This window comes from Trichechus manatus, unplaced genomic scaffold, assembly GCF_000243295.1.
Source record: "Trichechus manatus latirostris isolate Lorelei unplaced genomic scaffold, TriManLat1.0 scaffold00015, whole genome shotgun sequence".
NCBI classification, from domain to species: Eukaryota; Metazoa; Chordata; class Mammalia; order Sirenia; family Trichechidae; genus Trichechus; species Trichechus manatus.
The window spans coordinates 6,004,735-6,031,509 of NW_004443951.1; the positions used below are offsets into that span (position 1 = coordinate 6,004,735).

At 38.2% G+C, this 26,775-nt stretch overlaps 1 protein-coding gene across 2 annotated transcripts in view; it reads left to right on the plus strand.

Annotated features, from left to right (window-relative positions):
* The window catches only part of AGBL4 (AGBL carboxypeptidase 4), a 1,625,978-nt gene that overhangs the window by 156,558 nt on the left and 1,442,645 nt on the right, over positions 1–26,775 (plus strand). For both annotated transcript variants that reach the window (XM_012554276.2, XM_023727093.1), the window contains exon 2: positions 2,295–2,417. In XM_012554276.2, coding sequence (XP_012409730.1) covers positions 2,295–2,417 — 123 coding nt within the window. The remainder of the gene's footprint in view (positions 1–2,294; positions 2,418–26,775) is intronic.

Below are 26,775 nucleotides of genomic sequence, written 5' to 3' on the forward strand. Positions count from 1 at the left end.
TTTCTTCTGTGTTTAAACCTTTTCTTGAGTTCTTATAATAGTGGTCTTATACAATATTTGTCCTTCTGTGACTGACTAAATTCACTCAGCATAATGCCTGGAAATTACTTTGTTGAAAGCTTTTAAAAAGTCTATTCAATTTATTTACTCAATACAGGATTCTTCAAGTTACTTAATTCTTCTTCAGTGAGCTTTGGTAGTTTGTGTCTCTTAAGGCATTTGGTAATTTCATCTTCATTCACAAGATTATGAGCAAAGGTTGTGCATAATAGTCTGTGATAATCCTTTCAATGCCTGTAGAATTTTAGTGATGCTCCCTCTTTCATTCCTGATAATGCTAATTTCTCTTGATTATTGAAATAGTAGTGTTGAAGACTCCAGTGTAGTTGTCTATTGCTCCTTTTGTTTCTATCTGTTTTACGTCATTTATTTTGAAGCATTTTTGGTAGCTGCATATACATTTAGGATTGTTATGTCTTCTTGGTGAATTGACCCCTTTATTTTTAAGCATTGTCTCTCTCTATCCTGAGTTTCATTTCTTGTTGTGAAGTCTGGTTTGCCTACTTTATTATTTTTGAATGGTATATCTTTTTAGTCCTTATACTTTTACCCTATATGTGTCTTTGTGTATAAACCTTGATTTCTTGTAGATAGTATATCATTGAATTTTACTGTTTATTAAATCTGACGGTCTCTATTAATTTATTTGATCACTTAAGGATACGTTTGAACTTAAGTCTAATATTGTGCTACTTTTTTTTCTGTTTGGTCCATCTCTTCTTTGTTATTTCTCTTCTCTTTTGTTTGCCTTCTTTTGGAGTAATTGGCTATTTTTTTTAAATTCTGTTTTGTCTTCATTACTGTTTTATTGTTTATAAATTATTATTATTTTTTTTAGTGTTTATCCTAGGATTTTCTGTATACATTCTTAGTTTATTAAAATCTAATCTACTTTCAAACAATATTACATTGGTTTATGTTTAATTTAAGAAACTTAAAACGGTTTATTTTCAATTTTTCCCTCTCATCTGTTGTGCTATTGTTGCCATGTATTTTACATATGGCATAAACCCAAATACATTGTTACTGTAATTTCCTGTGTATGCTCATTTATCTTTTAGAGTGATTAAAAATTAGAAAAAATTGATATTTATTTTCATTTTTACCATTTCTAGAGCCATTTATTTCTTTATGGAAATTCTAGTTCATGTCTGATATCATTTTCCTTCTGCCTGAATAATTTTCAGTAGTGTTTCTGGTAAGAAAGAACTGCTGATAGTAAGTTTGCTCGGCTTTTGTTTTTCTCAGAATACTTTTATTGTATCCATTTTTGAAAGATATTTTCGCTGGGTACAGAATTCTAGGTTGGCTGTTTTTTTCTTTCAGTGATTTAAAGATGTCGCTCTTTTGGCTTCTGATGAGAAGTCTGCTGTAGTTTTTATCTTAGTCTCTTCGTATAGCACCCAACATTTCTTTCTCCTGTGCTCTGCCATAGAAGAGTCATTGCTTGCTTCCTACCTTTTTTTTTTTTTTTGGTAGGGCCTGACTTCCCTTGCTTATGAGATTATTTGGTTGCCCTTCAACATCAATTCTCTGATATATTTGAGAAAAGTTATGATTTTGTAGTTTATCAGAATTTTTCTTGTTGTTAAGGTGGAAGCAATGCTCTTTCCAGCTTTCTACATCCCAGGCATAGTACAACTTCCAAAATTTTAAAAACTTGAAGTTTTCATTAGGAAATAGAACTTCTATGCTAATTCAGTGGCTTTCAAATTGTTTCTGGTTTTGGAGCATTTGGAAGTTACAATGTGATAGTACTGTTGCTTTATTCTTATTAAGACAAGGAAATGTGTATTTGTGAGAAATTAAATGTATAACTACTTATTAAATAGTTGATGTAATCTGATGAATATCTTCTGGATTTTAGTCATAATACTATATTTTTTTATAATAACATGTTTTAAAAATATATAATTCTCATAACACAATTTTAAAAGATCATTTTTGCCATTCCTTTTTTATTATGAGAGAAATTGAGGCACAAAGGAATTAAGTAGATTGCTTGGAGTCACAAAGAATTAGTATTTGATAGAGGTGAGATTTGAGCCCATGTTTTTCTGATTTAAAAATGCACCCTCTTTCTATTGTACCATAATATATAGTTAATTTCTCACTGCCTGGATAAACACTATATGACCAGAGATAGGGGAAAATTAATGATAAAAATCTTATTGGACTTATTATTACTGAATATATTTTGATTTCTGTTTAATATAACCCATTTTTTAAAATAGGCAATGATATGGGAAATGATGATGCCATCGGAGGAAATGTGAGCAAATATATGGTTCTTCCAACTGGATACTGTGGACAGCCCAAGAAAGGACATCTCATCTTTGATGCTTGTTTTGAAAGTGGTGAGTGTATTAAAGGCTTTTGCCTTTGAGTTTGTCTGGTGAGGTTTTTTTCAGAATACAAGTCCATTTGACAATTCAGGGTGATTCAACCCATTTAATATTTCGCCATTATGGAACAAGTTGTCAGGAAAAAAAAAATCAATTTTGGTGCAATTATGTTGAACATACTGAAAACTGAGATGGTATATTTTTGTTGCTGTAAATGATTGGAAGTATAATGGATGCTAATTATAATGAACATTTCTGTAGCACTTTATAATTTACAAACTGCTTTTCTGGGTATTATTTTTTGGGGGATAAAAAGAAATAATGATTTGAATATATGATAAATCATTATTTGTTGAATGTCTACTATGTACCTGGTTCTGTATGACATGTTTAAAGAACAGTCTTTGGGAGAGAGGAGGTTTCTATATAAAGACACAATTAGAGAACACATTCAGTTGAACACAGACTAAAGACTGAAAGTAATATTGTATCACAATAGAAAAATGCTGTGGGTATTCTGAAAGGGGAGAGTATGACTTGATTGTGAACTCCCATCTGGTCAGGTTTGGATCCTGTTAACCTCTTTATGCACTGAACCTTACACTCTGAATGGCACATGGTAGATATTCAGAATATGTTAAATTATCAGTTAATTAATTGTTTTAATGAAAAAAAGGTAAACAGTTATTTACAAATAATTTTTAATTATGTTTTGAATAATGTGCATGTGTGTGCATGTGTGGGTGTGCGTGTGTGTGTATGTGTGAGAGAGAGCGACTGAAGGGATATACTAGTGTCAGTTATATGATAATCTTCAAACCTCTCCCTTCTCTCAACCCTAAGAATGTTGACTGTTTATTCCAAACAGTTGAGAAGTTGTTTATGCAGGAGTTTGCTCTTTGTTTATTCCACGTATTGTAGTCTTGTCCTCCAGTCAGATCTGAATACTGTCCACATAATTAGAAACAGTGTATCCTACTTTCTTTGAATTATGTGCTAGTGACCTGTCCAGGATATATTTGGTGCCTAGAAAATACCTTCAGATTTCTTTTTACCTCAGCTAAAGATATAAAGGCTCTTTACAATAATAACAAGTTTGTGAGAATAGAATTATCCTCATTTTAAAGATTAAGACTTGTCTTGGTTTACCTACAGCTTGAAATAATGCAGGTTGCTTTCCCAGAATATCTTTTCCTTAACTATACTCCAGTTTTAGTCCACCCCTTACTAAAAAGCTTATTTCAAGAAATTGCCCAATCTGACTACATACTCATCACATGAATAATGTGTGTTTCCCTGATACTATATGAACAATTAGTGATACCAGTTGGATCTGTAGTAGTACCGTATGAGCCTTTGCAGTACATTAGAGTATCTAACGAGAAAGACTTTGGAGTCAGGTTGCAGTTGTTTAAATCCTGAATTGAAAATTGAGCAAAAGTTTCCTCAATCTTTTAATGGAGAATGATACCCACCTTGCAACTTATTGAAATGTATATGTATATTGATTCACTTTATCAAAATATGTGCAGAATAATAATTGTATTTAAAAAATGGGTAAATAAGGAAGGCTGAAAAAGGGGAAAGGGGAAATGGCAGAAGAAAAATCAGTTGTATGAGTACATAAAATACATGCTGTGAGGTCTTATAACTTTGTTATAGGTAAACAACAGATTTACTCGTGAGTTTTTTGGCAGCCAGTGCCAAGAAAGAAACAATGTCCATAGGATAAAAATAAACCAGGTATTGAAACCTGATAGAAGTTTTTCCTGTTGGGCTTCCTGAAGTGGGCACTGTTAAATGTGATGAACAACATCCTCAACAATATCCTGATGGTATTTACAGCAATACATCTCATAGGGTTTTATCTTGTAACATCCCTCAAGGTAGACTGAGAGCATAATGTCAAAGGGCATTTTACTGAAATCAGTTGTCATGTAAAGCAATGTATTTGATGTATGCAGCTTTATCTCACAGTTTAATGGAAGGATTTATTTTAGACTGTTTAAAACAGGGAAGTCAGAGGGGTTTTCTCTTGAGTACTAACTCTGAGCTACTGACAGTGGCTACCTGGTGTGCTATGTTGAAAGGGATTATGAGGACATGTCCAGACTTAGTGAGGAGTAAGGTGATTGTTATGTTCAAAGAATGAGGAATATTGGTGCACAGGGATGAAACCTATTGCTATCAAGCAAGCTTCCATAAGTTTTTTTTTTTTTTTCTTTCAGGATGTGGAGTATGTAAAGTACATGATTCATTGCCTGGCCCCTAACTGGTAGACAATGAATCTTTGTTTGTCTTATAAGAAATAAGATTGCCAGTCAAATATGAATTGTCCTATGAGTCTGATTTTTTCCAGCTCAATTTTATCTTTCTAGAGACACTTGACCCTTCATAATTTTTTTTCACTTCTTTTGTTCTCTACTATACTATATAACTTGATTCAGTGCAGAACCTGAGTCTGATTAATCTCTTCTCTTCCATAGAACCAAGCAGAGTGCTTACCAAATTAAGCACTCGATACTGTATTTGTTGAATGAAGTAATGTGAGCAACAGAAAAAGGGGGAAATATTAACTTTCTGATTGCTTTGATGAAGAAAAAATTTAATAGCTTCCCATCCTCCAAATGTACCAACTTCTCTCAAGCCTTCATAACTTTGCAGATGCCGTTTTCTTTGTGTCCCAGACCCCTTTCTCTACCTGGGAAAATGTTAACTTAGATTCAGTTGAAGATTCAGTTCAGTATTACTTCCTCAAGAAACAGTACCACTCAGGCTCAATTGGGTGTCCCTAGATCTACATTTGATGTGTAATCTATACTGAAGGCAGTCTACGATCTTCATCAGTAAGTACTTCAAGTCCTCTTTGCTTTCAGCAAGCAAGTTTGTGTCATCTGCATATTGCAGGTTGTTAATGAGTCTTCCTTCAGTCCTGATGCCACGTTCTTCTTTATATAGTCCAGCTTCTCAGATCATTTGCTTAGCATACAGATTGCATAAGTATGGTGAAAGGATATCACCCTGCCATGCACCTTCTCTGATTTTAAACCACGCAGTATCCCCTTGTTCTGTTCAAATGACTGTCTCTTGGTCTATGTACAGGTTCCACATGAGCACGATTAAGTGTTCTGGAATTCCCCTTCTTCGCAATGTTATCCATAATTTGTTATGGGTTACACCTTAACATAAAGAAAACAAAATTCCTTACAGCTGGACCCATAAGCAACATCACGATAAATGGAGAAAATATTGAAGTTGTCAAGGGTTTCATTTTACGTGTATCCACAATCAATGCTGGTGGAAGCAGCAGTCAGGAAATCAAAAGACATATTGCATTGAACAAATCTGCTACAAAAGACCTCTTTAAAGTGTTAAAAAAGCAAAGATATCACTTTGATAACTAAGGTGCGCCTGACCCAAGCTGTGGTATTTTCATTTGCCTCATATGTATGCAAAAGCTGGATAGTTAATAAAGAAGACTGAAGATTTGGTGCCTGCAAATTACAGTGTTGGCAAAGAATATTGAATATACATACCATGGGCTGCTAGAAGAACAAAAAAATCTGTCTTGGAAGAAGTACAGCCAGATTGCTTCTTAAAAGGGAGGATGGCGAGACTTCAGTCCCTGGAGAGGGACTTCATGCTTGATAAATTAGAGGGTCAGTGAAACAGAGGCAGACCCTCAGTGAGATGGATTGACACAGTGGCTGCAACAGTGGGCTCAAACATAGCAACGATTGTGAGGATGGCACAGGACCGTGCAGTGTTTGATTGTATTGTACATAGGGTCACTATGAGTCAGAACCAACTCAACAGCACCTAAGAAAAACAACAGATCTGTATTTACATATACCTTTTAGAGTCTTCTATTACTGCATTACAGTAATTTAGTTGTCTGTTTTGTTTTCCTCATCACTGTATATTCCTTGAAGTCAGGGATGGTTTCTTAATGATTTTTCTTCTCAAACACCTAGTGTACTATAGTTCATATAATAGGAGCTCAGTAAATGTTTGAATAAATGAAGGAGGATGATAATGAACGAAGTGGTCTTCATAAGATAAGATTTTTTGAGATTAATAAAATTACTTATACATTTAAATAAATTGTTAATATTAATTTCAACAAAAACAATAAGAAATAAAAATAACAATTATCATTTGTTACTTATTGCTTTTCTGGCACTGTGCTAAGTAGCCTATTTACTTTGACACATTTAATGTGCACAAAACCTTTGAACTATTATACCTGCATTTGTAGGTGAGGAAATTGAGGCTCAGAGATGTAAAGTAATTTTTCATAATTGCATGACTGACAAATGGTTGAGTTGAATTCAAAACTGAGGATTTCCTGACTCTGAAGGCAATAGTCTTAACCATTGCGTGTTCATACTACCTTATTATAGGTCAATTTATGGCATATAAATAATAGATGCATTGTTGAAAATTTCTCATAAAGTGATATGATATATGGTAACAAGTTTTTTTTAGTAAAGAAAAATGAAAAATTGTCTACCTGTTTTAAAATAAGCATTCCAAATAATTAAATACTACGTTTTGGTTGCCATCATAAGAAATTTGAGTGTTGTTTTATGATTTGTATATGAGTCTTGAATCTGAGAAGAGTAGTATAATTTATACTTCAAACTAATTGGTGAGCCTGAGAGATTTAATATGTTGAATTAATTCACTGTGGGATGAAAAAAAGTGAAAGAAAGATGTGGATCATATATTTACATACTATTTCAAAACAAGGGGAAAAAAACCTTAAAATTTTTGTTTTTAATCTGGAACATTAATTCCTCTTAATGGAATTTTGCTACATTTACTTGTATAATCTTTAAAAATTAATGTTGTCTTTCCCTTTGAAAGCAAATAGTCTTTATTCTTGGCACAGTCTGAAATCAGAGTTTTTAGCTTATACCTCACCTAAACTTTCTTTTTTTAAAGTGAGAGGCAGCATGGTATAATACCCAAAACATAGGTTTTGGTTTCAGACAGACCTGAGTTTCAGATATTGGCTTTGGCACTACTGGTTATGTACCTGCTGATAGCACTTAATGTTTACTCATCTGTAAAATTAGGGTGAGAAATATATGTATTGCAGAATTATTATTCAAATTAGGGGTAATATATAAATAGGCTTAGCACGATGCCTGGAATCAACCTAAGGTAGTAATTTTGGTACATGTATTATATTTTATGAGTGCTAAAATCGGCCAAGCACTTTTCTGGGTATATTTGCATGTGTTAGTACCAATCTATAGGACAACCCTACAATGTAGGAACCATAGAATGAGTTTTCCCCAGAATCATACCCTGATAAAGGCTTAAGTGCAAGTTGTTTATTTAGATTTGGCACCTCGGGAGCACAAATGAGGGAGTATGGAGAGGAAGATAAGAAAAAGAGAAAAGCCAAAAAAGAGTGTGCTCATGAACAGGTACAGTGGCAGTTACAACAAGATTAGCCTTGGTGACAGGGAGCCCATGCTATAGGACTCATGCACAGCTTCCTTATTTCTACCACCATGGCCAGTTACTTCTTGAGCTTATTTTGTGAGGCTAGCTGACATCCACTAGATGAACTCTCCTATCCACTTGATTATTCAGTGCCTCCTCTCTGGTAGGTGTTGTCTGGTGAGCATTAAAATGAAACACAAAGGTCTGCATACTTTACATGTCCAGTCTTCCAGTATTGCTCCTTACAGTCCCCTGATGAGTCAGACACCCAAGTCATTTGCCAGTGCCCAAAGTCCATGAATCCCCTTATCTCAAACCACTTCCCTCCCTATAGAAAGGAGTAAGTAAACTGCTCTAAGCTCTGTCTACTGGGAGATTTCCTCTCATCACAGTCCTGTAGGGCTATCACTGAGTGGGTCTGTATGGCTGAAGCAGTCCTTTTTTTGATTTGCACCAGCAAATCAAGCCAACCTATCTATTAATCAGGCCTGAGTTTTTTCTTCCTTAGTCTTAGTTATCTGGTGCTGCTAGATAACTACCACAAGTGGATGGCTTTAACAAACAAATTTATTCTCTCACAGTCTAGGAGACTAGAAATCCAAATTCAGGGTGCCAGCTACAGGGCAAGGCTTTCTCTTTCTGGCATCCCTGGGGAAACATCCTTGTCAATCAGTCGTCCTCTGGTCTAGGAGCTTCTCAGTACAGGGACCCCGGGTCCAAATGACGTACTCTGCTCCTGGTGCTTCTTTCTTGGTGGCATGAGGTCCCTTCTCTTTGCTCGATTCTCTCATTTATATCTCAAATGAAATTGACTCAAGATATAACCTAATCCTGTAGATTGTGTCCTGCCTCATTAACATAACTGCCTCTAATCCTGCCTCATTAACATCATAGAGGTTAGGATGTACAACACATAGGATAATCACATCATATCACAAAATGGTGGACAACCACACAATACTGAGAATCTTGGCCTAGCCATGTCGACAGATATTTTTGGGGGACACAATTCAATCTATAACAGTTGGTATTAGGGAACTTCCCATGAGACCACAGGTGAGATCCCAGGGAAATGCATCAATATAACACAGATAGGTGACAGGGGAGCCTGGGCTACTTGTCGCTTAAGTTGCACAGTTATTGATACCCCATGGTCAAATGCCCAGAGGCTTGTCATGAGCTGCTTTTTCAATGAGGAGGAGTTTTGTATGGCAGAAGCCACCGCTTGCTCTAGAACTCTAAGAATCTGCTAGTCATAGTTTAGCACAGGGCTTTTTTCTGCCGTGGGTACTCTAACACCATTGGATCTGTTGAGCCCCCTTTTGCCCACTCAAAATTAGCAGCCTTCTGAATATTATAAATGGGCCAAAACAGTATTATCAGGTGTGGCATAGGTCACAAATCTGAAGCAACCCACCAAACTCTGTGATTCTCTCTTAGTGGTAGGAAGGGCACAGTGTAGTAACTTGTCCTTTAATTTAGAAGAGATACCCTAGCATATCCCACTGGATCTCTAAAAACTCCATCATTTTGTAGGCTCCTGAATCTTTGTAAGGTTTATATCCCACATCCTGAAAAACATACCTTGATATCCAGAATATTTGCCATCCTAGTTCACCAGATATGATTAATATGATGTCATCACTTGATGGACCAGCATGATGTTTTATGGAATGTTCAGATAATCAAGGTTCCTTCTGGCTCTTTTGTGACAGATGGCAGAAGATTTATAATTAGTTTTGGGCACATGGAATTCACATTCTAATGTGAATGTGAAGTGCTTTTGGGGGCAGATTATCTAATAAGCAAGGCAGGCATAGTGCTTACCTTGCTTATCAGATCATCTTTAGTGAAATTGTTCACTACAGATTAGTAAGTACAAGTAAGCCCAAGTAAGCCCATGCTTACCTTGATTACTGTGTAATCCACCCCTGTGAGGATTATTAATTTAAAAAGAGGCTTTGATTCTATAGGAAGGTGTTGTGGGGTTGGGAGAGAGACAGATGCCAGCCATACCTAGAAGCAGAATCTTTGATGTGGTGAAAAAAATGTGAAATTATTCACTACAGATAATTCTCCCCTGAGTGCTTTTGATCTCCTTTTCTATTGGGGATTGAAAAGAATGCATCTCCTGGATCATTAGTTACATACCAAGTTATATAGAGTTTGCACTGAACTCTTCTAGTAAAGATATCACAGTGGCATAACACATGTGCCTGAGCCTGCCATTTTGCTAAGTTAATAGACCATCTGCTTTGATCCATCTGGTTTTTGCAGTGGCCATACTGGTAAATTGTGTGGGGATATGATGGAGACTACCTCTTCAGCATCCTTTAAGCTTTTGATGGTAGCAGTAATCTTGAAATTTCACCCAGAATGTGGAATTTATTTTGACTTACTATCTTGGCTGATGGGAACTTATCAGGGGCTTCTACATGGTCCTTCCAACCAGAATGGCTCTCATTCTACAGGTCAGATTTTAGAATCCAATGTATTCTTTTTTTATATTATTGTTGAAAATATACACAGCAAAACATGCACCAATTGAATAATTTCTACATGTACAATTCAGTGACACTGATCATATTCTTCAAGTTTTGCAACCATTCTCACTCTTTTTCTGAATTGTTAGTACCCCATTAACATGAACTCATTGCCCCCTATGTGTCCTGTCTGACCTTTCAAGTTGCTGTTGTCAATTTGATCCCATATAGGTAGTTCTTTAAAAGAGCATGACACTCCAGGCAAACATTCTTTCCTAATTAAGCTGATCAGAAGCACGAAAAATGATACTAAGCTAATTAACTGGGTTGTCCCATGAAACTATGACCCTAAACCTCCAAACCAAGGAGCTAGATCCCATGAGGTGTTTAGTTGTACATAAGCAGCCTCTGCAGCTGCTCTTTTTTTTGGTAAAAACATGTATCACACAGTATTTGCCAATTCCTATTTATGGATGTACAGCTTATTGACATCAATTACATTAATCAGCTGTGCAACCATTACCATTAATCGATGCAAATTTTTTATTGCCATAAACAGAAAGTGCTCCATAATCAAAAACTCCCCCTTTGCTCCTCTGTCCCATCCTGGGTAAACACTATAGACTTTGGTCTGTATGCATTTGCCTGTTCTTGTCTTTTTATATAAGTGATGTTACACAATATTTGTCCATTTGTGATTGGCTTATTTCACTCAGCATAATGTCTTCAAGCTCTATCCATGTTGTAGCATGTATGAGGACTTCATTTCTCTTTACGGCTCAGTAGTAGTCTGTTGTATATATGTACCATATTTTGTTTATCCATTCATTTGTTGATGGACATTTAGGTTGTTTCTAACTTTTTTACTATTGTGAATAGTGCTGCAGTGAACATTGTGTACATATGTCTGTTTGAGTCTGTGCTTTCAAGTCCCTTAGGTATATTCCTAGCAGTGGGATTTCTGGGTCACATGGTAGTTCTGTTTTTAGTTTTTGAGGAACTGCCACACTGTTTTCCACAATGACTGTACCATTTTGCATTCCTACCAGCAATGGATAAGGGTTCCAATTTCCCCTCAGCCTCACCAACATTTGTAATTTTCTTTTTATCTTAGCTATCCTAATGGAAGTGAAATAGTATCTCATTGTAGTTTTGATTCGCATCTCTCTGATAGCTAAAGATGTTGAGCATCTTTTCATGTGTTTGTTGGCCGTTTGAATATTTTCTTTGGTGAAGTGTCTGTTCATGTCCTTTGCCCATTTTTTGATTGTTTTGTCTTTTTGTTGAACTATAGAAGTTTTGTATGTATTTTATATATTAGACCTTTATTGGATATATTGTTGCTGAATATTTTTTCTCACTCTTTAGGTGTCTTTTTACTCTTCTGATAAAGTCTTTTGATGAACATAAGTGTTTAATTTTTGTGAGGTCCCAGTTATCTATTTTGTCTTCTGTTGCTTGTGCATTCATTGTTGTGTTTGATTATCACTGAAAAAAATTAGGTTCCATGGGAATTGAATGCATTCTAACAGATTTTTAAAATAATATTTTATTGTGTTTTCAGTGATAGTTTACACAGCAGTTTAGGTTCCCATTCGATTTTTTGTGACATTGGTTGCCAGTCCCACAATGTGTCAACACTCTCCACTTCTCCACCTGAGTTCCCTGTTTCCATTCATCCAGTTTCCCGGTCCCTTCTTGCCTTCTCGTCTTTGCTTTTGGGCTGGTATGCGCATTTAGTCTCATATACATGATTGACCTATGAAGCACGTTCCTCACGTGTTTTGTTGTTTGCCCTATAGACCTGTCTAATCTCTGGCTGAAGGGTGGACCTTGGGAGTGACTTCAGTACTGAGTTAAAAGGGTGTCCAGGGGCTATACGCTTGTGGTTTCTCCAGTCTCTGTCAGACCAGCAAGTCTGGTCTTTTTCTTTTTTTCATGAATTTGAATTTTGTTCTACATATTTCTCCTGCTCTGTCTGGGACCCTCTGTTGTGATCCCTGTCAGAGCAGTTGGTGGTGGTAGCTGGGCACCATTTAGTTGTATTTGGTCACACAGGTGATTTTTTAAAGGAGCACAGTACTTATGGGTCATATTCATTATTTTGTGAGCCAGTCTGTTATTTAGTTACAAGATGACCTCGGGTTAGTTTCAGTTCAAAGTCTGAAGAATATCTCAGGGCAGGAGTCTCAGGGAATCCTCCAGTCTCAACCCATCCAGTAAGTCTGGTTTGTTTGTTTTTTTTTAAGGAATTTGAGGTGTGTTTCACATTTTATCCCATTCTATCAGGGTCCATCTGTTGTGGCCCTGATTAGAATGGTTCGTAGTGGTAGCTGGGCACCATCTAGTTCTTCTGATCTCAGAGCAGATGAGGCCGTGGTTCATGTAGACTGTTTGTCCTGTAGACTAGTTTCTTCTTTGAGTGTTTGTTTTCCTTCTTTCTCTTTTGCTTCAGATGAGTTGAGCAATGGTTGTATCTTAGATGGCTACTTGAAAGCTTTTAAGACGTTAAACACTACTCACCAAACTAGGATGTAGAACATAACTCTATGAACTGTATTATGCCAGTTGACCGAGATGTTCCATGAGACTATGGTCATAATCTTTCAAACCCAGAAAACCAATCTTGCAAGGTGTTAAATCCATTTCAAAACCTAAATGAATTATAGAATCCATTGACACCATGGCAGCATCTTCTACTATCAACCCTTAGTTTGGAGGATACAGTCACCACTAAGTTTCTGTGTGATGCCAGTGTCCACTTTACTAGTTAGTGCATTTTGTATTGCTTTAGTAAAGCAAATGTCTTTTGGGCCTTTCTGGGGAACAATAAATCTATTCTAATATGTTCTTTTTTTCTGAGACTTCTTATCCTTTCCCAGTACTTTGCAAATATCTTTACCTCATCACATACTCAAATATCACATAAGTTATGGTGTTTAAATTTTCAAGGAGCCTCACAGCAGAGAATTAGATAGTCAAGGCATTAAATCATCAGAGAGTGCCCATATATGCATAAACTATCTTTTATCCTGTGTTATAATTCTCTGCCAGTCAATTGCCCTTAAAATCTACTACCATACATTTTCCCCTGTTTCTGATGGTACATATTAGTCAGATCCTACAGCTGTTTTGGTGAATTTTGGAGCTTTTTTGAACTATTTCCTGTGTAGCAGGGACTGTACTTGCTTGGGCTCTGCCATGAACTCATTGTGTTGGTGTAGAGGTGTTCTAGTTACTATTGCTGAATAACAAACTACTGTAGAAATTAGTGCCATAAGATGACCATTTTATCGTGTACATGGGTTTACTGAGTCAAGAATTCAAACAGGGCACAGTAGAGATGGCTTGTTTCTGCTTCATGATGTCTAGGCTATGGGAAGACTTGACAGCTAGGGGTGTCTCAAAATCTGGGGGCTAGAATAATTTGGTAGCTTATTTCCTTACATAGCTGGCAGTTGATAATAGCTGTTGGCTGGAACCTCAGCTGGGACTGTCAACTAGAGCACCTATATGTGGCCTCTTCTTGTGGCTTGGACTTTCTCGCAGTGTGATGGCTTGGGATAGTTGGCCTTATGTGGCAGGCTCAGGGATCCAAGTATGAGTGTTTGAGTGTTAACAGTGAGCAAGGTGAAAGCTGCATTCCTTTTTATGACTTAACATTGGATGTCATATAGCGTTATTTTCACCACACTATGTTGGTTGAAATAGTCACCAAAGCCCATTCAGTTTTAAGAATGGAGGACATACACTTCACATGTTGATGGAAAAAGTGTCATTAAATTCATGTATGCATTTTTTAAACCACCACATAAGGTAGAAGTAGAAGAAGATCTTAAGGAGGATGAGCATCATCTTATGAAGATTCTTCTTCTAATGAGGCTGGCCGTTGCATGGTCTCTAAGCTACTTTTCTTAAGCAAAGCGTAGGGGGCTGCTTCTGCCAGCGCAGAGGGTTCAGAGGAATCTGAATCGTCAAGGTTCTTGAGTACATCCACCCAAATAACCTTATCCTAGTTCTCAGAGTCCAACTCCTTCCCTATCAGGGGCCTGGCTTTAGTATAGGAGACCTACTGGGGCTGGGCATTCAGTCTCATTTGTATCTCCACCACCCTTAGGATCAAATCAGGTGATGAGAGTGTCTTTAGATGCTTCCATGGAGGCCTTCAGGCTTTTACAGGATCTTCTGAGTTGATAGTTGGATGTTTTGAGCCTGTTATTCTCCTTCTCCAGGGCTTCTGGGGAGTTAAAAAAAAGCTTGTCACCTCCACAATTTATAGAATTTTCTCTATATCATTGAGGTAGTAGTGCTATTATATAAGTCAGTGCTTTCTTTTCCACCTGTACCTCATCCCAGTTCTTCACAAAGTAAATCTTTGTAATTGTGATGCTGCAACATGCCAGAGGTTATCATCACACCATTTATCACTGGTAACAGGGTCCTTGCTGCTGTGTAACTGGTTAGTGATCCTATTTCAGGTTTCTGTCCTCAGAGTCTGGTTTCTAGTGCTGTTTCCTATACCAGCTGTCTTAATTGATTTCCTCCAAAAGCATATTCTGAAACAAAGACTTGGGTATAGGAAGTTCATTTGGGTGTGTATCCCAAGATGTCCAAGTGACGGAGTAGAGAAAGTAAGAAAAATAAGGGAGAAAAGACGATGAAAAGGGCATTAATAAATATGTTACTACTATAGCCTTGTAGGGCTCATTCCTGTTGGAAATCTCTGAAGAACTCTATGGAATGCATCTCAGATTTGGCCCAGTGAGGAATGGGGAAGCTGGAATTTTATATACTGGCTCTCACTGATTGAGGATTACCCCTAGTGACATTACTCCTGAGTTCTTTTAGGTTGCCCAGCATATGGTCTGAGCAAAGTTAGAGGTATCATTATGCTAAGAACTGTCCATTGAAGCTGAAGGTTAACTCAGAGGGACAGACATCAGTAGCATCTCCTACAGTAGTTGCAGGGATTATAATTTCCATTGTCACAAACACTGCTAAATGATTATCAAGTATTTTCCTTTTTATTCCCCTGGGTACATTTCTTGTTGTTAATTGCCATCAAGTTGTCTCCAACTCATGGTGACCTTATGTATAACAGAATACAATATTGCCTGGTCCTGTGCCATTTTCATGATTGCTGGAGTGTTTGAGTCCATTGCTGTGGCTATTGTGTTAAACCACCTCATTGAGGGCTTCCCTCATTTTTGCTGATCTTCTGTTTTCCAAACATGATGTCCTTTTCTAGTGATTGGTCTTTCCTGTTGATATGTCCAAAGTAAGCGAGCCAAAGTCTCACCGTCCTCGCTTCTAAGGAACATCTGGTTGTATTTCTTCTAATACTGATTTGTTCGTTCTTCTGGTATATTTAGTATGCTTTGCCAACACCGGATCGAATTTATCAATTCTTCTTCTGCCTTCCTTTATCATTGTGCAACTTTCACATGCATATAAGGCAATTAAAAAGACCATGGTGTGGGTCAGGCACACCTTAGTGATCACGGTGATATCTTAGCTTTTTAAAACTTTGAAGAGGTCATTTGCAGTATATTTTCCCAGTGCAGCATGTTGTTTGATTTCTTGACTTCTGCTTCCATGGATGTTGATTGTGGATCCAAGTAGAATGAAACTTTTGACTTCAGTTTTTTCTTCATTTACCCTGATGTTGTTTATTGGTCCAGTTGTGAAGATTTTTGTTTTCTTCATATTCAGGTATAATCCATACTGAAAGCTGTAGTCTTTGACCTTGATCATTAAGTGCTTCAAGTTAACTTAGTTTTCAGCAAGCAAGTTATTTATGAGCTTCCCTGACAGATAGGTGTAGCCATGTGATTGTGTTCTACTTAATAGGATGTTACTAGAAGTGATGTGTGCCGCTTCCTGACCTGGCTTTTAAAAATCTCCCGCATGTGATCCTCTTTTCCTCCTTATCTACTGCCTGGATATTGACGCTTCCAGGCAACTCTGGAAGCATGTTTTAAGTCTGTAGAGGCAACAGAGGCTTTTGTTAGTCTGGATCTTTGAATAAGTAGGGCTGAATCCCTGACCTGATTCCTCTCTCTGCTCCTCCTCATTTTGGCCCATCTAATCAGCGATGCTGTAGCAGCCAGCATTACCTTAACTAATGCACCCATTTTTATGGGTGAACTAATTGAAATTAAAAAAAAAATTAAGTCCTTTGTCCCAGGTCATACAGTAGATAAGGGGCACAGCTGGAATTTGAATCCAGGTTAGTCTGGGTCTAAAACAACTTATTTTAGAATTTAGGATGCTTGTTCTATAATATGCATCTAGTATAAATGTAGTCTGTCCCAGCATGTGCACTGGGGAATATTAGGAAATTTAGACAGGCATATATGTATTCTGGATAAAAATATCTTCCATTCAGAAAGAGGGCCCTTTTTTTCCCCTACTTGGTATTCAGGGGAGTCCTGGTGGCACAGTGGTTAAAAGCTGGGCTGCTAACTAAGAGGTTGACAGTTTGAATCCACCAGCTGCTGCTTGGAAACCCCATGGGGCAGTTCTACTCTGTCCTATAGGGTTGCTATGAGGTGAAATCGACTGGACGGCAGGGGATTTTCGTATTCAGGGTAAGACTGCAGTCCTACCAAGGAAGAAAGACTGTCTAAATTAAGGCAGACCCTTGTGTTTGAAGGTTGGAATCAAGGCAGGTTAAGAAGGCAGGGACCTATCCAAGGCAAAAACCTTTAGGCACAAGTGCATACATGGGCTAATTGCATTGTCAGCTTGTTTATATGAGCCACAGAATATCTGGCTAGAGCTTCTTATAGATGTATAGCCACTGATAAGTAACAGTGAGATGATAGGAGCCAGATGAGATCTAATACTGTTATCATATCAGTCATATATGAACATTTGTTTAATCTGAAAACCCACTTTACAAAAACAATGTGCTTAGGAGTAGTTATATGACAAGTGGTTTGGGAATTGCAACATCTTTGATGGAGCATCTTTAAATACTTTCTGCTTCACAAACTTGGCTCAATAATGAAGTAAATTAATACTTCCAAGTTGGGTCTTATTTATCCAGATCCCAAGGGCAATACCCTTGTTCTTTTTACAGCCTTGAAACTCATTAAATAGTGTTGTAGGTACCAAAAATATTCCCAGTCAGTGCTAAAATTTCTTGGTACAAAAACCCTCCTGGGCGTAGTCTTAAAGTAGTGTTTCCAAATTATCCTTTGTAGTTTGAATATCTCTCTCTCACACACACACACACACACACACACACACACACACACACACACACGCCTTGTTGTGGTGAGGTATTTTTAGGAGGGATTGGACAAAGATAGTGGCCTTAGGGATGATGAAGGACAGATTGTTTCAAAGATACCCCAGTGAGAGAATCATCAGGGCTTGGAGAAAAAAGAGAGGGTTTGAAAGTAATCGAGCTGATCATTAATGAAACTGGGCAAGTGAAGAACTGAGACAAGGAATGCAGTTTAACAAGCACTTATTGATTACCTTTTTTATTAAGCTGGATTGGCTACACAATTTGTAAAGACCAGGACAAAATGAAAATTCAGGGCCCCTTGTAAAAAATTATTAAGACTTTCAGAACACGAACAGTAGAGCAGTAGACTAAGCATGGGGCCTATCTGAGCATGAGGCTCTGTGTGACTGCATGAACTGTGTGCCTAAACACATGCCATTTGCCTCAGAATTATAAGCAGCGATAAGACTATGGGGGTGAGGACTCCGCTGTCTGATCCAGTGGGTTATACACACAAGACACTTACACAGTTGTGGCAATCAAAAGCCAGTATTGTTATTTATACAGTAAACAATAACAGATTATTTACAGAAAGCAAACAGTCAACAACAGGAACAGATTTGAGGTGAACCTGTCCTCTCCACCCCTATGAGTACCCCGCTTAGCATCATGGGGGAAGAACCCACTTGTGTCTAAAAGTGGACCCATTCACCCTTCCCAAATTACCCATGTCCATTTTGGTGTCACTGTGTGGGCACACGTTGGACCAGGTGTCAGCAGGTGCCTCTCTCTCTCCCTCTCTCAGCAGGTGTGCTGCCAGTTCGGGTCAGGTCAGGTGCATTCTCTCTATTTCTTTGTCTCTGTCTGTGGCTTTTCTTGGCCAGTCTGGCCCCCCGTGCTTTCTGGTCGGCTCTCAATGCCAGGGTTAGGCCAGCATTACAACAGCTCTTGAGACAAAACCTTTTTTTTTTTAAATTTTGTTTATTTTGTTGCTGTTGTTGAGAATATACACAGCAAAACATAAACTAATTCAACATTTTCTACATGTACCATTCAGTGACACTGATTATATTCTTTGAGTTGTGCAACATTCTCACCCTTCATCAGTAAGTGCTTCAAGTCCTCTTCCCTTTCAGCAGGCAGGATTGTGTCATCTGCATATAAAAAAACAAAAACAAAAATCTGTTGCCTTTGAGTCAATTCCAACTCATAGTGACCCTATAGGACAAAGTAGAACTGCCCTGTAGGATTTTCAAGGAGCAGCTAGTGGATTTGAACTGCCAGCCTTTTGTGTTAACAGCACCTAACAATAGCAACAACCTATGAGAAGAATACAACATACAGCTCCTGGCTTTACAGGAGTTTAGTGGGAGAGTCTGATAAAGGACAGGATTCAACTGACTATATAATTTATCACATAAGGCAGATAGTTTTGCCCAGAACAAATGCTAATCTGGAAAGGTTCTGGAGCAATAGGCATAATCTGGGACTTGTCTGAGGCTAGCCAGGGTGTATAGTTCCTCTAACAGTGGTAAGTACAGGATGATCAGAAAACATCACAAAAGTATGCATTTTTCAACAGTGAGTTGGGAGGGCAGTTAGGCAGAGAATTTTTCTTAAAAGAGGTGACCGTGAGTTACGTGTGGAAGGATTAGTAGGATCTGTCCAGGTAAAATAGAACATGTGGGAAAGACTACGTAGTTTTGACAGTATCACACAGAAAGTCACGGATAGCAAAGAGAATGACACTTTCAGGGATGGCAAACTGCAGCTAGCTCTCAGAAATGGAGAGTATTCCTGAGAGAATAGCCTCTCTACAACTTTGTTAATTAAATGGACTTTGTTTTCCTCTACCTCAAAATTCATTTTTAATATATTTATTTTCTCATCCATATCCCCTTTCTCAAAGAAATGTATGCTTTGCCTTTTGCTGTTTTGAGCAAATTTTGTAATGACACCATCCATATGTGTCCACATCCTGAACCTGGTTTGCATGTATCTCCCTGTTGGTTGGTCTCCTTCTCTCCACGTCATACCCTGTATCCTAACTCTGCCTGTGGACTCTCCTGACTTATATGTAAGGCTGCACTGTTTGCTTTGCTAATTGAAAGTTCTGGCCCTGACCAATGGGTTTATCCTCTTGTCCCTGCTGGACTTTTCCCCATAAGATAATAGTAGGGGAAAGTATTAGGCAATGCATTCTGGCTTCTCTTTGCTTGTTAATAAATGGATGATTATGGTATCTTACAGCCTTTTCAGCCCCACAACTTTTGTCTTAGACCAGGTCTTCAACGTCTTTTCCCTGGACTTGTACCCCAGTTTTCTTACTAGTCTCTCAGCTCAGCCCCACTTCTCTCTGGTCCACCGTCCACAATGCCACCCAAGCTGAAATGCAAATCTGATCATATTACTTTATTGTATAAAATCCTTCATGATACTCTGTTGTCCTCAGGATAAAATCCAAATGCTTTTATTTAATAACCTCTTTTAACATAAGATTGATGAAATTTCCTTCCTATTAATACTATTGCTTCATGCCACGGCATGCCACTTTACAAGGCCATTATCTCTTTTTGAGAAAAAAATTAACACATTTGGGAGAAAACAGAGGAGTAATTTACCATGTCTAGAAATTCTATTGGGAAAATATTGGTAGATATGAAACTGTAAACCAATTATTTAATTCTGTTCTTTGTTTCTGATTCATAATTGAAACAAAGATGAACTTCTATTATAGTAGGGTTTTCATTTGTTTATTAGGTTACTGACCAACTTACTGAATTATATCTAGATGTACATTATTATGTATCTACTTGTGTATTTTTCCTTCTCCTATTTCCTCTAGCTCCTCTTTGAGGAGGAAATAAAATATTTCATTCCCAAATAACTTTCCTCTAAGAATGATGATATTATCTATAGTCACATTCATGAACCTAAAGGCCTCGGAATGAACAACTGAAGAAGTATGAACTGTATTTAATGAAATCCTGTTTGCACACCTCTTCAAAGCCTCTTTTCAAATCATCTGAGACACTGCTTTGAAGGGGTCTTCCATTGCTAACTAACAACACATAAACCACCCTCCTGTGCTTTAGTAGTAAAATACCTGTGAAAAAGGGTACACATCACTTGATTACATATGGTTGATTCAGTTCTTTTATAGCCCTCCTCTTTACAATAAGCATTTAAAGTACCCTTGAGTAATTACGGTACGTATTAATTTAAAATCCAAGACAAAAATACATTTTCAAGTGATAAGCAAATGATACATTTTCAATTAGAATTTGCCTTTTGCTTTCTATTATTCCTGCTTCCTATTCTCAAATAAAGTTTTTAAAATTACATCAATTAGCAAAACCAGAATTTTGTTTGTGCTTTTTATTCTTCACTCTCCATGAAATAGTCAAACTTTGATAGTGTACTTCAGTATTGAAAAATCCATATAAACTGTCGGTTGTCTTAGAGTTTTCAAATAGACTTGCCTTCTGAAGATGTGGAAGTATCTTGTGCAAGCCATTTGCCTGTTTGGAATTAGTTCCGTTCCCCACCCTTTCCTCATTCTACTCTGTATTGCTGGGGACCAAACCCCTGAAAATTGTATTTACCGGGCTCTCTTGCCATCTGGCTTCTGGCTAGGTTCAGCAAATAGGGGGTTCTAGCAGGATACTTCATAGTGGTTAAGAGCTACGGCTGCTAACCAAAAGTCAGCAGTTCGAATCCACCAGGCGCTTCTTGGAAACCCTATGGGGCGGTTCTAGTCTGTCCTGTAGGGTCGCTATGAGTTGGAATCGACTCGACGGCCATGGTAGCAGTATACTTAAGGGCAGGAAGAAGGATGAAACCTGGGTATTTCTCCGCCTCTGCTTTGGTCAGCATCTCTAGCAGTGGTACATCTCCTTCACTGTTTTGCCAGACAACTCCTTCCTCATGGTCCCAACTGTATCGGATTGCCCTGGCTCTCTCTTGCCTTTGTCCCTCTATCCCTGGGGGTAGTGGAGATTTCCTTTTGTTGCTAATCTTTGTTCTCCACTTTCCTGTCTGACCTTTCACTCTCCCAACAAGTTTTCAACTGCTTTCCCATATTAAATTCGTCTTATTGAACTACCTAGCATGGGCTCTTTTACTGACTGATAGCTGATTGATTCTTGCGTCGATGTTGAAGGCAAGAAATCTTAGTGATTCCCTGATGTACTGGTAAATGGTGGGTCTGAGTCTTCGACTCATCACCTGCTGCATCTCATAGTTCAGGACCAAAGTAGTCTGCATATGGCGTGATTTACTGAACCTTAGGGCAAGCTCTGTTTTAATGGTGGTAGTTAACCCTGGTGACTCAAAGTGTTGTCAACTAGCACTTTCCTGAGTTAGGTCATGCTTAATTATCTGACGCCACCTTGGTGAATGAGTTGTATTCTTTATGAGATTTTAACATTTTAAAATAGAGTGTAAGTGTGCAGACTGAAGGGCTGCCCAGAGGGTTTTTTTTTGGGGCGGGGGGGAAGGGCATGGTATATACAAAAGTTAAAAAACAAACCATAATTATGTAGAAATTTTATGATGTTTATAACCAGAATATTTTTGGACCTCTGCTTAGTTTGTATCCCATAGGTTAGGCTGAAGTTGTTAGACATTGTTTGGCTTTGAAAATGTACCCACCCAATTTCACTTTACTTTCTGGGTTTGCACTTTATTTTGGGAAATTATTGTTTATTCTTAAATCCATTTTTTTTTTCAGAGAGTCCTGAGCTTTTTGAATATGTGGAACTGTTCCTTTTCTCTGCCTGGTATGGAAAATAAGAGACTGGAAGCAATGTAGTCAGTGAGATAGTGCTGCAGAGCAGAAAGCATTAAATCTTAGCTCCGCCATACACTAATGCTGTACCTTGGACAGGTCATTTAAACACAGAGCATCAGCAGATCTTTAAAGTGAGGATAACAATATTTACCTTGTAGGGATTAGAAGAACCCCTGGCAGTGCAGTGGTTAAGAGTTCCGCTGCTAACCAAAAGGTCGTCAGTTTGAATCCACTAGCTACTCCCTGGAAACCCTGTAGGGGTAGTTCTACTCTTTCCTATAGGGTTGCTGTAAGTTGGAGTGGACTCGACAGTAACAGGTTTGGTTTGGTTTTAGGGGTTAGAATTACCAAAAGCCTAGCACGTGGTCAGAGCTCATTAATGAAATGTGAAGGAAGCCCAGAGAGGAAAGTAATTCAATTTGTGTGTGTATAGGGTGGGGCAGGGTAGAGTAACGGTGGGAGGCCACTGAGAAAGACATGAAAGAGGAGATAATATGATAGCTTCACTTTATAATACTCTTTTTGGATTGTTCATCACTAAGCATGGTTTCCTTCTTCACTTCTTTCAGTTCTTTACTCAAATGTCGTCACAGTGAGGACTGTCTTGGTTACCCTATATAAAATTTCAACTCTTCTTCCCTGTATGTTTTCTAATTCCCTTTCCTGTTTCATTTTTTCTTCTTAGCACTTGTCAAGATCTAATATATATATCTACAATTTTTTGTTTGTTTATTGTCTGTCCCTTGACTAGAATATAAGCTACGAGGGCTGGGATTTTTCTCTAGTTTGTCCCCTAGTGCCTAGAACAGTGCCTGACACATTTTAGTTGCTCAATAAATATTTGTGAGAATGAGTGAGAATGAAATTAGTTATAAACTCATTTATATTGCATTTTCAGAACTATTACAGGATGCAAAATTGAGGAATTTAGCATGGCTATATGTTGTTGTTAGGTGCCATTGAGTCGGTTCTGACTCATAGTGACCCCGTGTACAGCAGAATGAAACACTGCCTAGTCCTGCCCCATTCTCACAGTTGTTGTTATGCTTGGGCCCATTGTTGCAGCCACTGTGTCAATCCATCTCGTCAGGGGTCTTCCTCTTTTTTGCTGATCCTTTACTTTACCAAGCATGATGTCCTTCTCCAGGCACTGATCCCTCCTGATAACATGTCCAAAGTATGTGAGATGTAGTCTCGCCATCCTTGCTTCTGAGGAGCATTCTGGCTGTATTTCTTCCAGGACAGATTTGTTCGTTCTTTCGGCAGTCCATGGTATACTCGGTATTCCTCACCAACACCATAATTCAAAGGCGTCAATTTTTCTTTGGTCTTCCTTATTCATTGTGATGGTTAAGATTGTGTGTCAGCTTGGCTGGCCTGTGATTCTCGGTGTTTTGGCAGTTGTATAATGTTGTGATCACTTCCCTGTTGAGATTTGATATGTGATCACCCCCATGATGGGATCTGCTGTGAGTAACCAGTCAGTTGAAAGGGAGTTTCCTTGGGTGTGTGGCCTGCATTGAATATAGGCCGACATTCTGACAGGGCTCGGGGGCTTTTTTCTTGCACTGGATCCTGAAGCTGGCTCCTGGTCGTCTGACCTCTGGTTCTTGGGACTTGAGCTAGCAGCTTACCTGTGGTCTTGCCTGCTGATCTTGGGATTCCTTGGATTTTCACAGCCTGTGATCAAGAGCCCTGCTCTGTGACCTGCTAATCTTCTGTACGCCAGTCCCTGTGGCTGCATGAATCAGGAGAAGCCTGTCTCCTGACCCACGGACTTGGGACGTTCCAGCCTCTACAATCGTGTGAGCCATTTCCTTGATATAAATCTCTCTCTCTATATATATTTATATGCTTTACTGATTTTGCTTCTCTAGAGAACCCAGCCTAAGACATTGATTGTCCAGCTTTCACATGCACATGAGGTGATTGAAAACACCATGGCGTCGGTCAGGCGCACCTTAGTCTTCAAGGTGACATCTTTGCTTTTCCATTGTCTCTTTCCACAGGTGCAGTTGATTTGATTCTTGTGTATCCCATCTGATGAGGTCCACATGTATAGTTTCCATTTATGTTGTTGAAAAATGGTATTTTCAATGAAGAAGTCATTGGTCTTGCAAAATTCTATCATGTGATCTCCGGTATTGTTTCTATCACCAAGGTCATATTTTCCAACTACCAATCCTTCTTCTTTGTTTCCAACTTTCACATTCCAATCACCAGTAATTATCAGTGCGTCCTGATTGCTGTTTGATCAATTTCAGACTGCAGAAGTTGGTAAAAATCTTCAACTTCTTCATCTTTGGCATTAGTGATTGGTGCATAAATTTGAATAATAGACATATTAACTGGTCTTCCTTGTAAGCGTATGGATATTATCCTGTCACAGGCAGTTGTATTTCAGGATAGATCTTGAAATGTTCTTTTTGACGATGAATGCAATGCCATTCCTCTTCAAGTTGTCATTCCTAGCATAGTAGACCATGTGATTGTTCGATTCAAAATGGCCAGTATCAGTCCATTTCAGCTCATCAACGCCTAGAATATTGGTGTTTATGCGTTCTATCTCATTTTTGACGACTCCCAATCTTCCTAGATTCATACTTCATACATTGCATGTTCCAGTTATTAATGGATGTTTGCAGCTGTTTCTTCTCATTTTCAGTGGTGCCACAACAGCAAATGAAGGTCCTGAAAGCTTGACTCCATCCACGTCATGAAGGTTGACTCTACCTTGAGGAGGTAGCTCTTCCCCAGTTATCCTTTGAGTGCCTTCCAATCTGAGGGACTCATCTTCCAGCATTATCTCAGACAATGTTCTGCTGCTATTTATAAGGTTTTCACTGGCTAATTCTTTTCAGAAGTAGACCGCCAGGTCCTTCTTCCTAGTCTGTCTAAGTCTGGAAGCTCAGACTAAGACGGACTAGGAAGAAGGACCTGGCATGGCTGTATAGATTTATAGAAAACAAACACTTATGCAATACCTTATTTTTTTAGAGTATTACTGAGAACTTGAGTGGGATGGGGGAAGCCTTTGTCTAGCCAAAATAAACCAAAACCAAACTCATTGCCATCAAGCTGATTCCAACTCACGGCAACTCCATGTTTTACAGAGTAGAACGTCTCCATAAGGTTTCCTTGTCTATAATCTTTTTATTTTTATTTTTTTAATTGAACGTTAGATGAAAGTTTACAGAACAAACTAGCTTCTCATTAAACAGTTAGTACATATATTGTTTATGACATTGGTTAACAATCCCATGACATGTCAGTACTCTCTCTTCTCAACCTTGGGTTCCCTATTACCAATTTTCCTGTCCCCTCCTGCCCTCTAGTCCTTGCCTGTTGGCTGGTGTGCCCCTGTAGTCTCATTTCGTCCTATGGGTCTGTCTGATCTTTGGCTAAAAGGTGAACCTCTGGAGCGACTTCATTACTGGGCTTAAAGGGTGTCCAGGGCCATGCTCTTGGGGATTGTCTATAATCTTATGGAAGCAGAACACCAGGCCTTTCTTTCGTGGCATCGCTTAGGTGGGTTCAAACTGCCAGTCTTTAGGTTAGTAGTCAAGTGCAAACTGATTATGCCACCCAGGGACATAGTAACCAAAATAGTTTCCATAAAATACGTGAACTAAAGTTCATACACCTTATTCCTCTGAAGAGATGCGTAGGTTTTATTTCATCTTATTTAGGCACAGTTCTAACTATCTTGATAATATGATTTTTCAGCTCAGGAATTTGCAGGCAGGATGGAGCCTGAGGATACAGGAATTTTTTTTTTTTTTTGGTGAGAAATCAAAGTTGACAAGCTGACAGAAGGGAGGAGGCATTAAATATGAAAGTAAACAACAAAATGTAAATATACAGTTCTGTTCTTTATCATCAAGATAAGATTAAATTATATCGAGGATGCATTTTAGAAAGACTTTGAGTAAAAGTGGAAATATCCCTATATACCCATTACATCTTTCCCGTTACAGTCTGGTTTGTATCTTCACCACTCTATCAAGATTGTTCTCTGAAAGATTGCCAGGGACATAGTCATGCAATTCAGTGGTCTTGTCTTAGTCTTGATTCATCTGCAGTATATGACATTTCTAATGATCACCCTTACTTTTTGACACTCTCTTCCCCTACCTCTATCTCTGACTGACCTGTGTTGCTTTTCCTCCACACATGACCCTTAAATACGGGCGTTCTCTAAGGTTCAGCTCACTTATCTTTAATCTTTATAAATCTTAATTACAACATCTAGTAATTCATCATCCATCCTTGCATTCATCCATTGAAAATTATTATTATGCTCATTAAATATCCTGAATTCATTAATTTATCTCTATCTTTATAACTGCCTCCCTCATCCAAGCCACCAACATCTGTAATTGGGAACTACTGTTCCCCTTG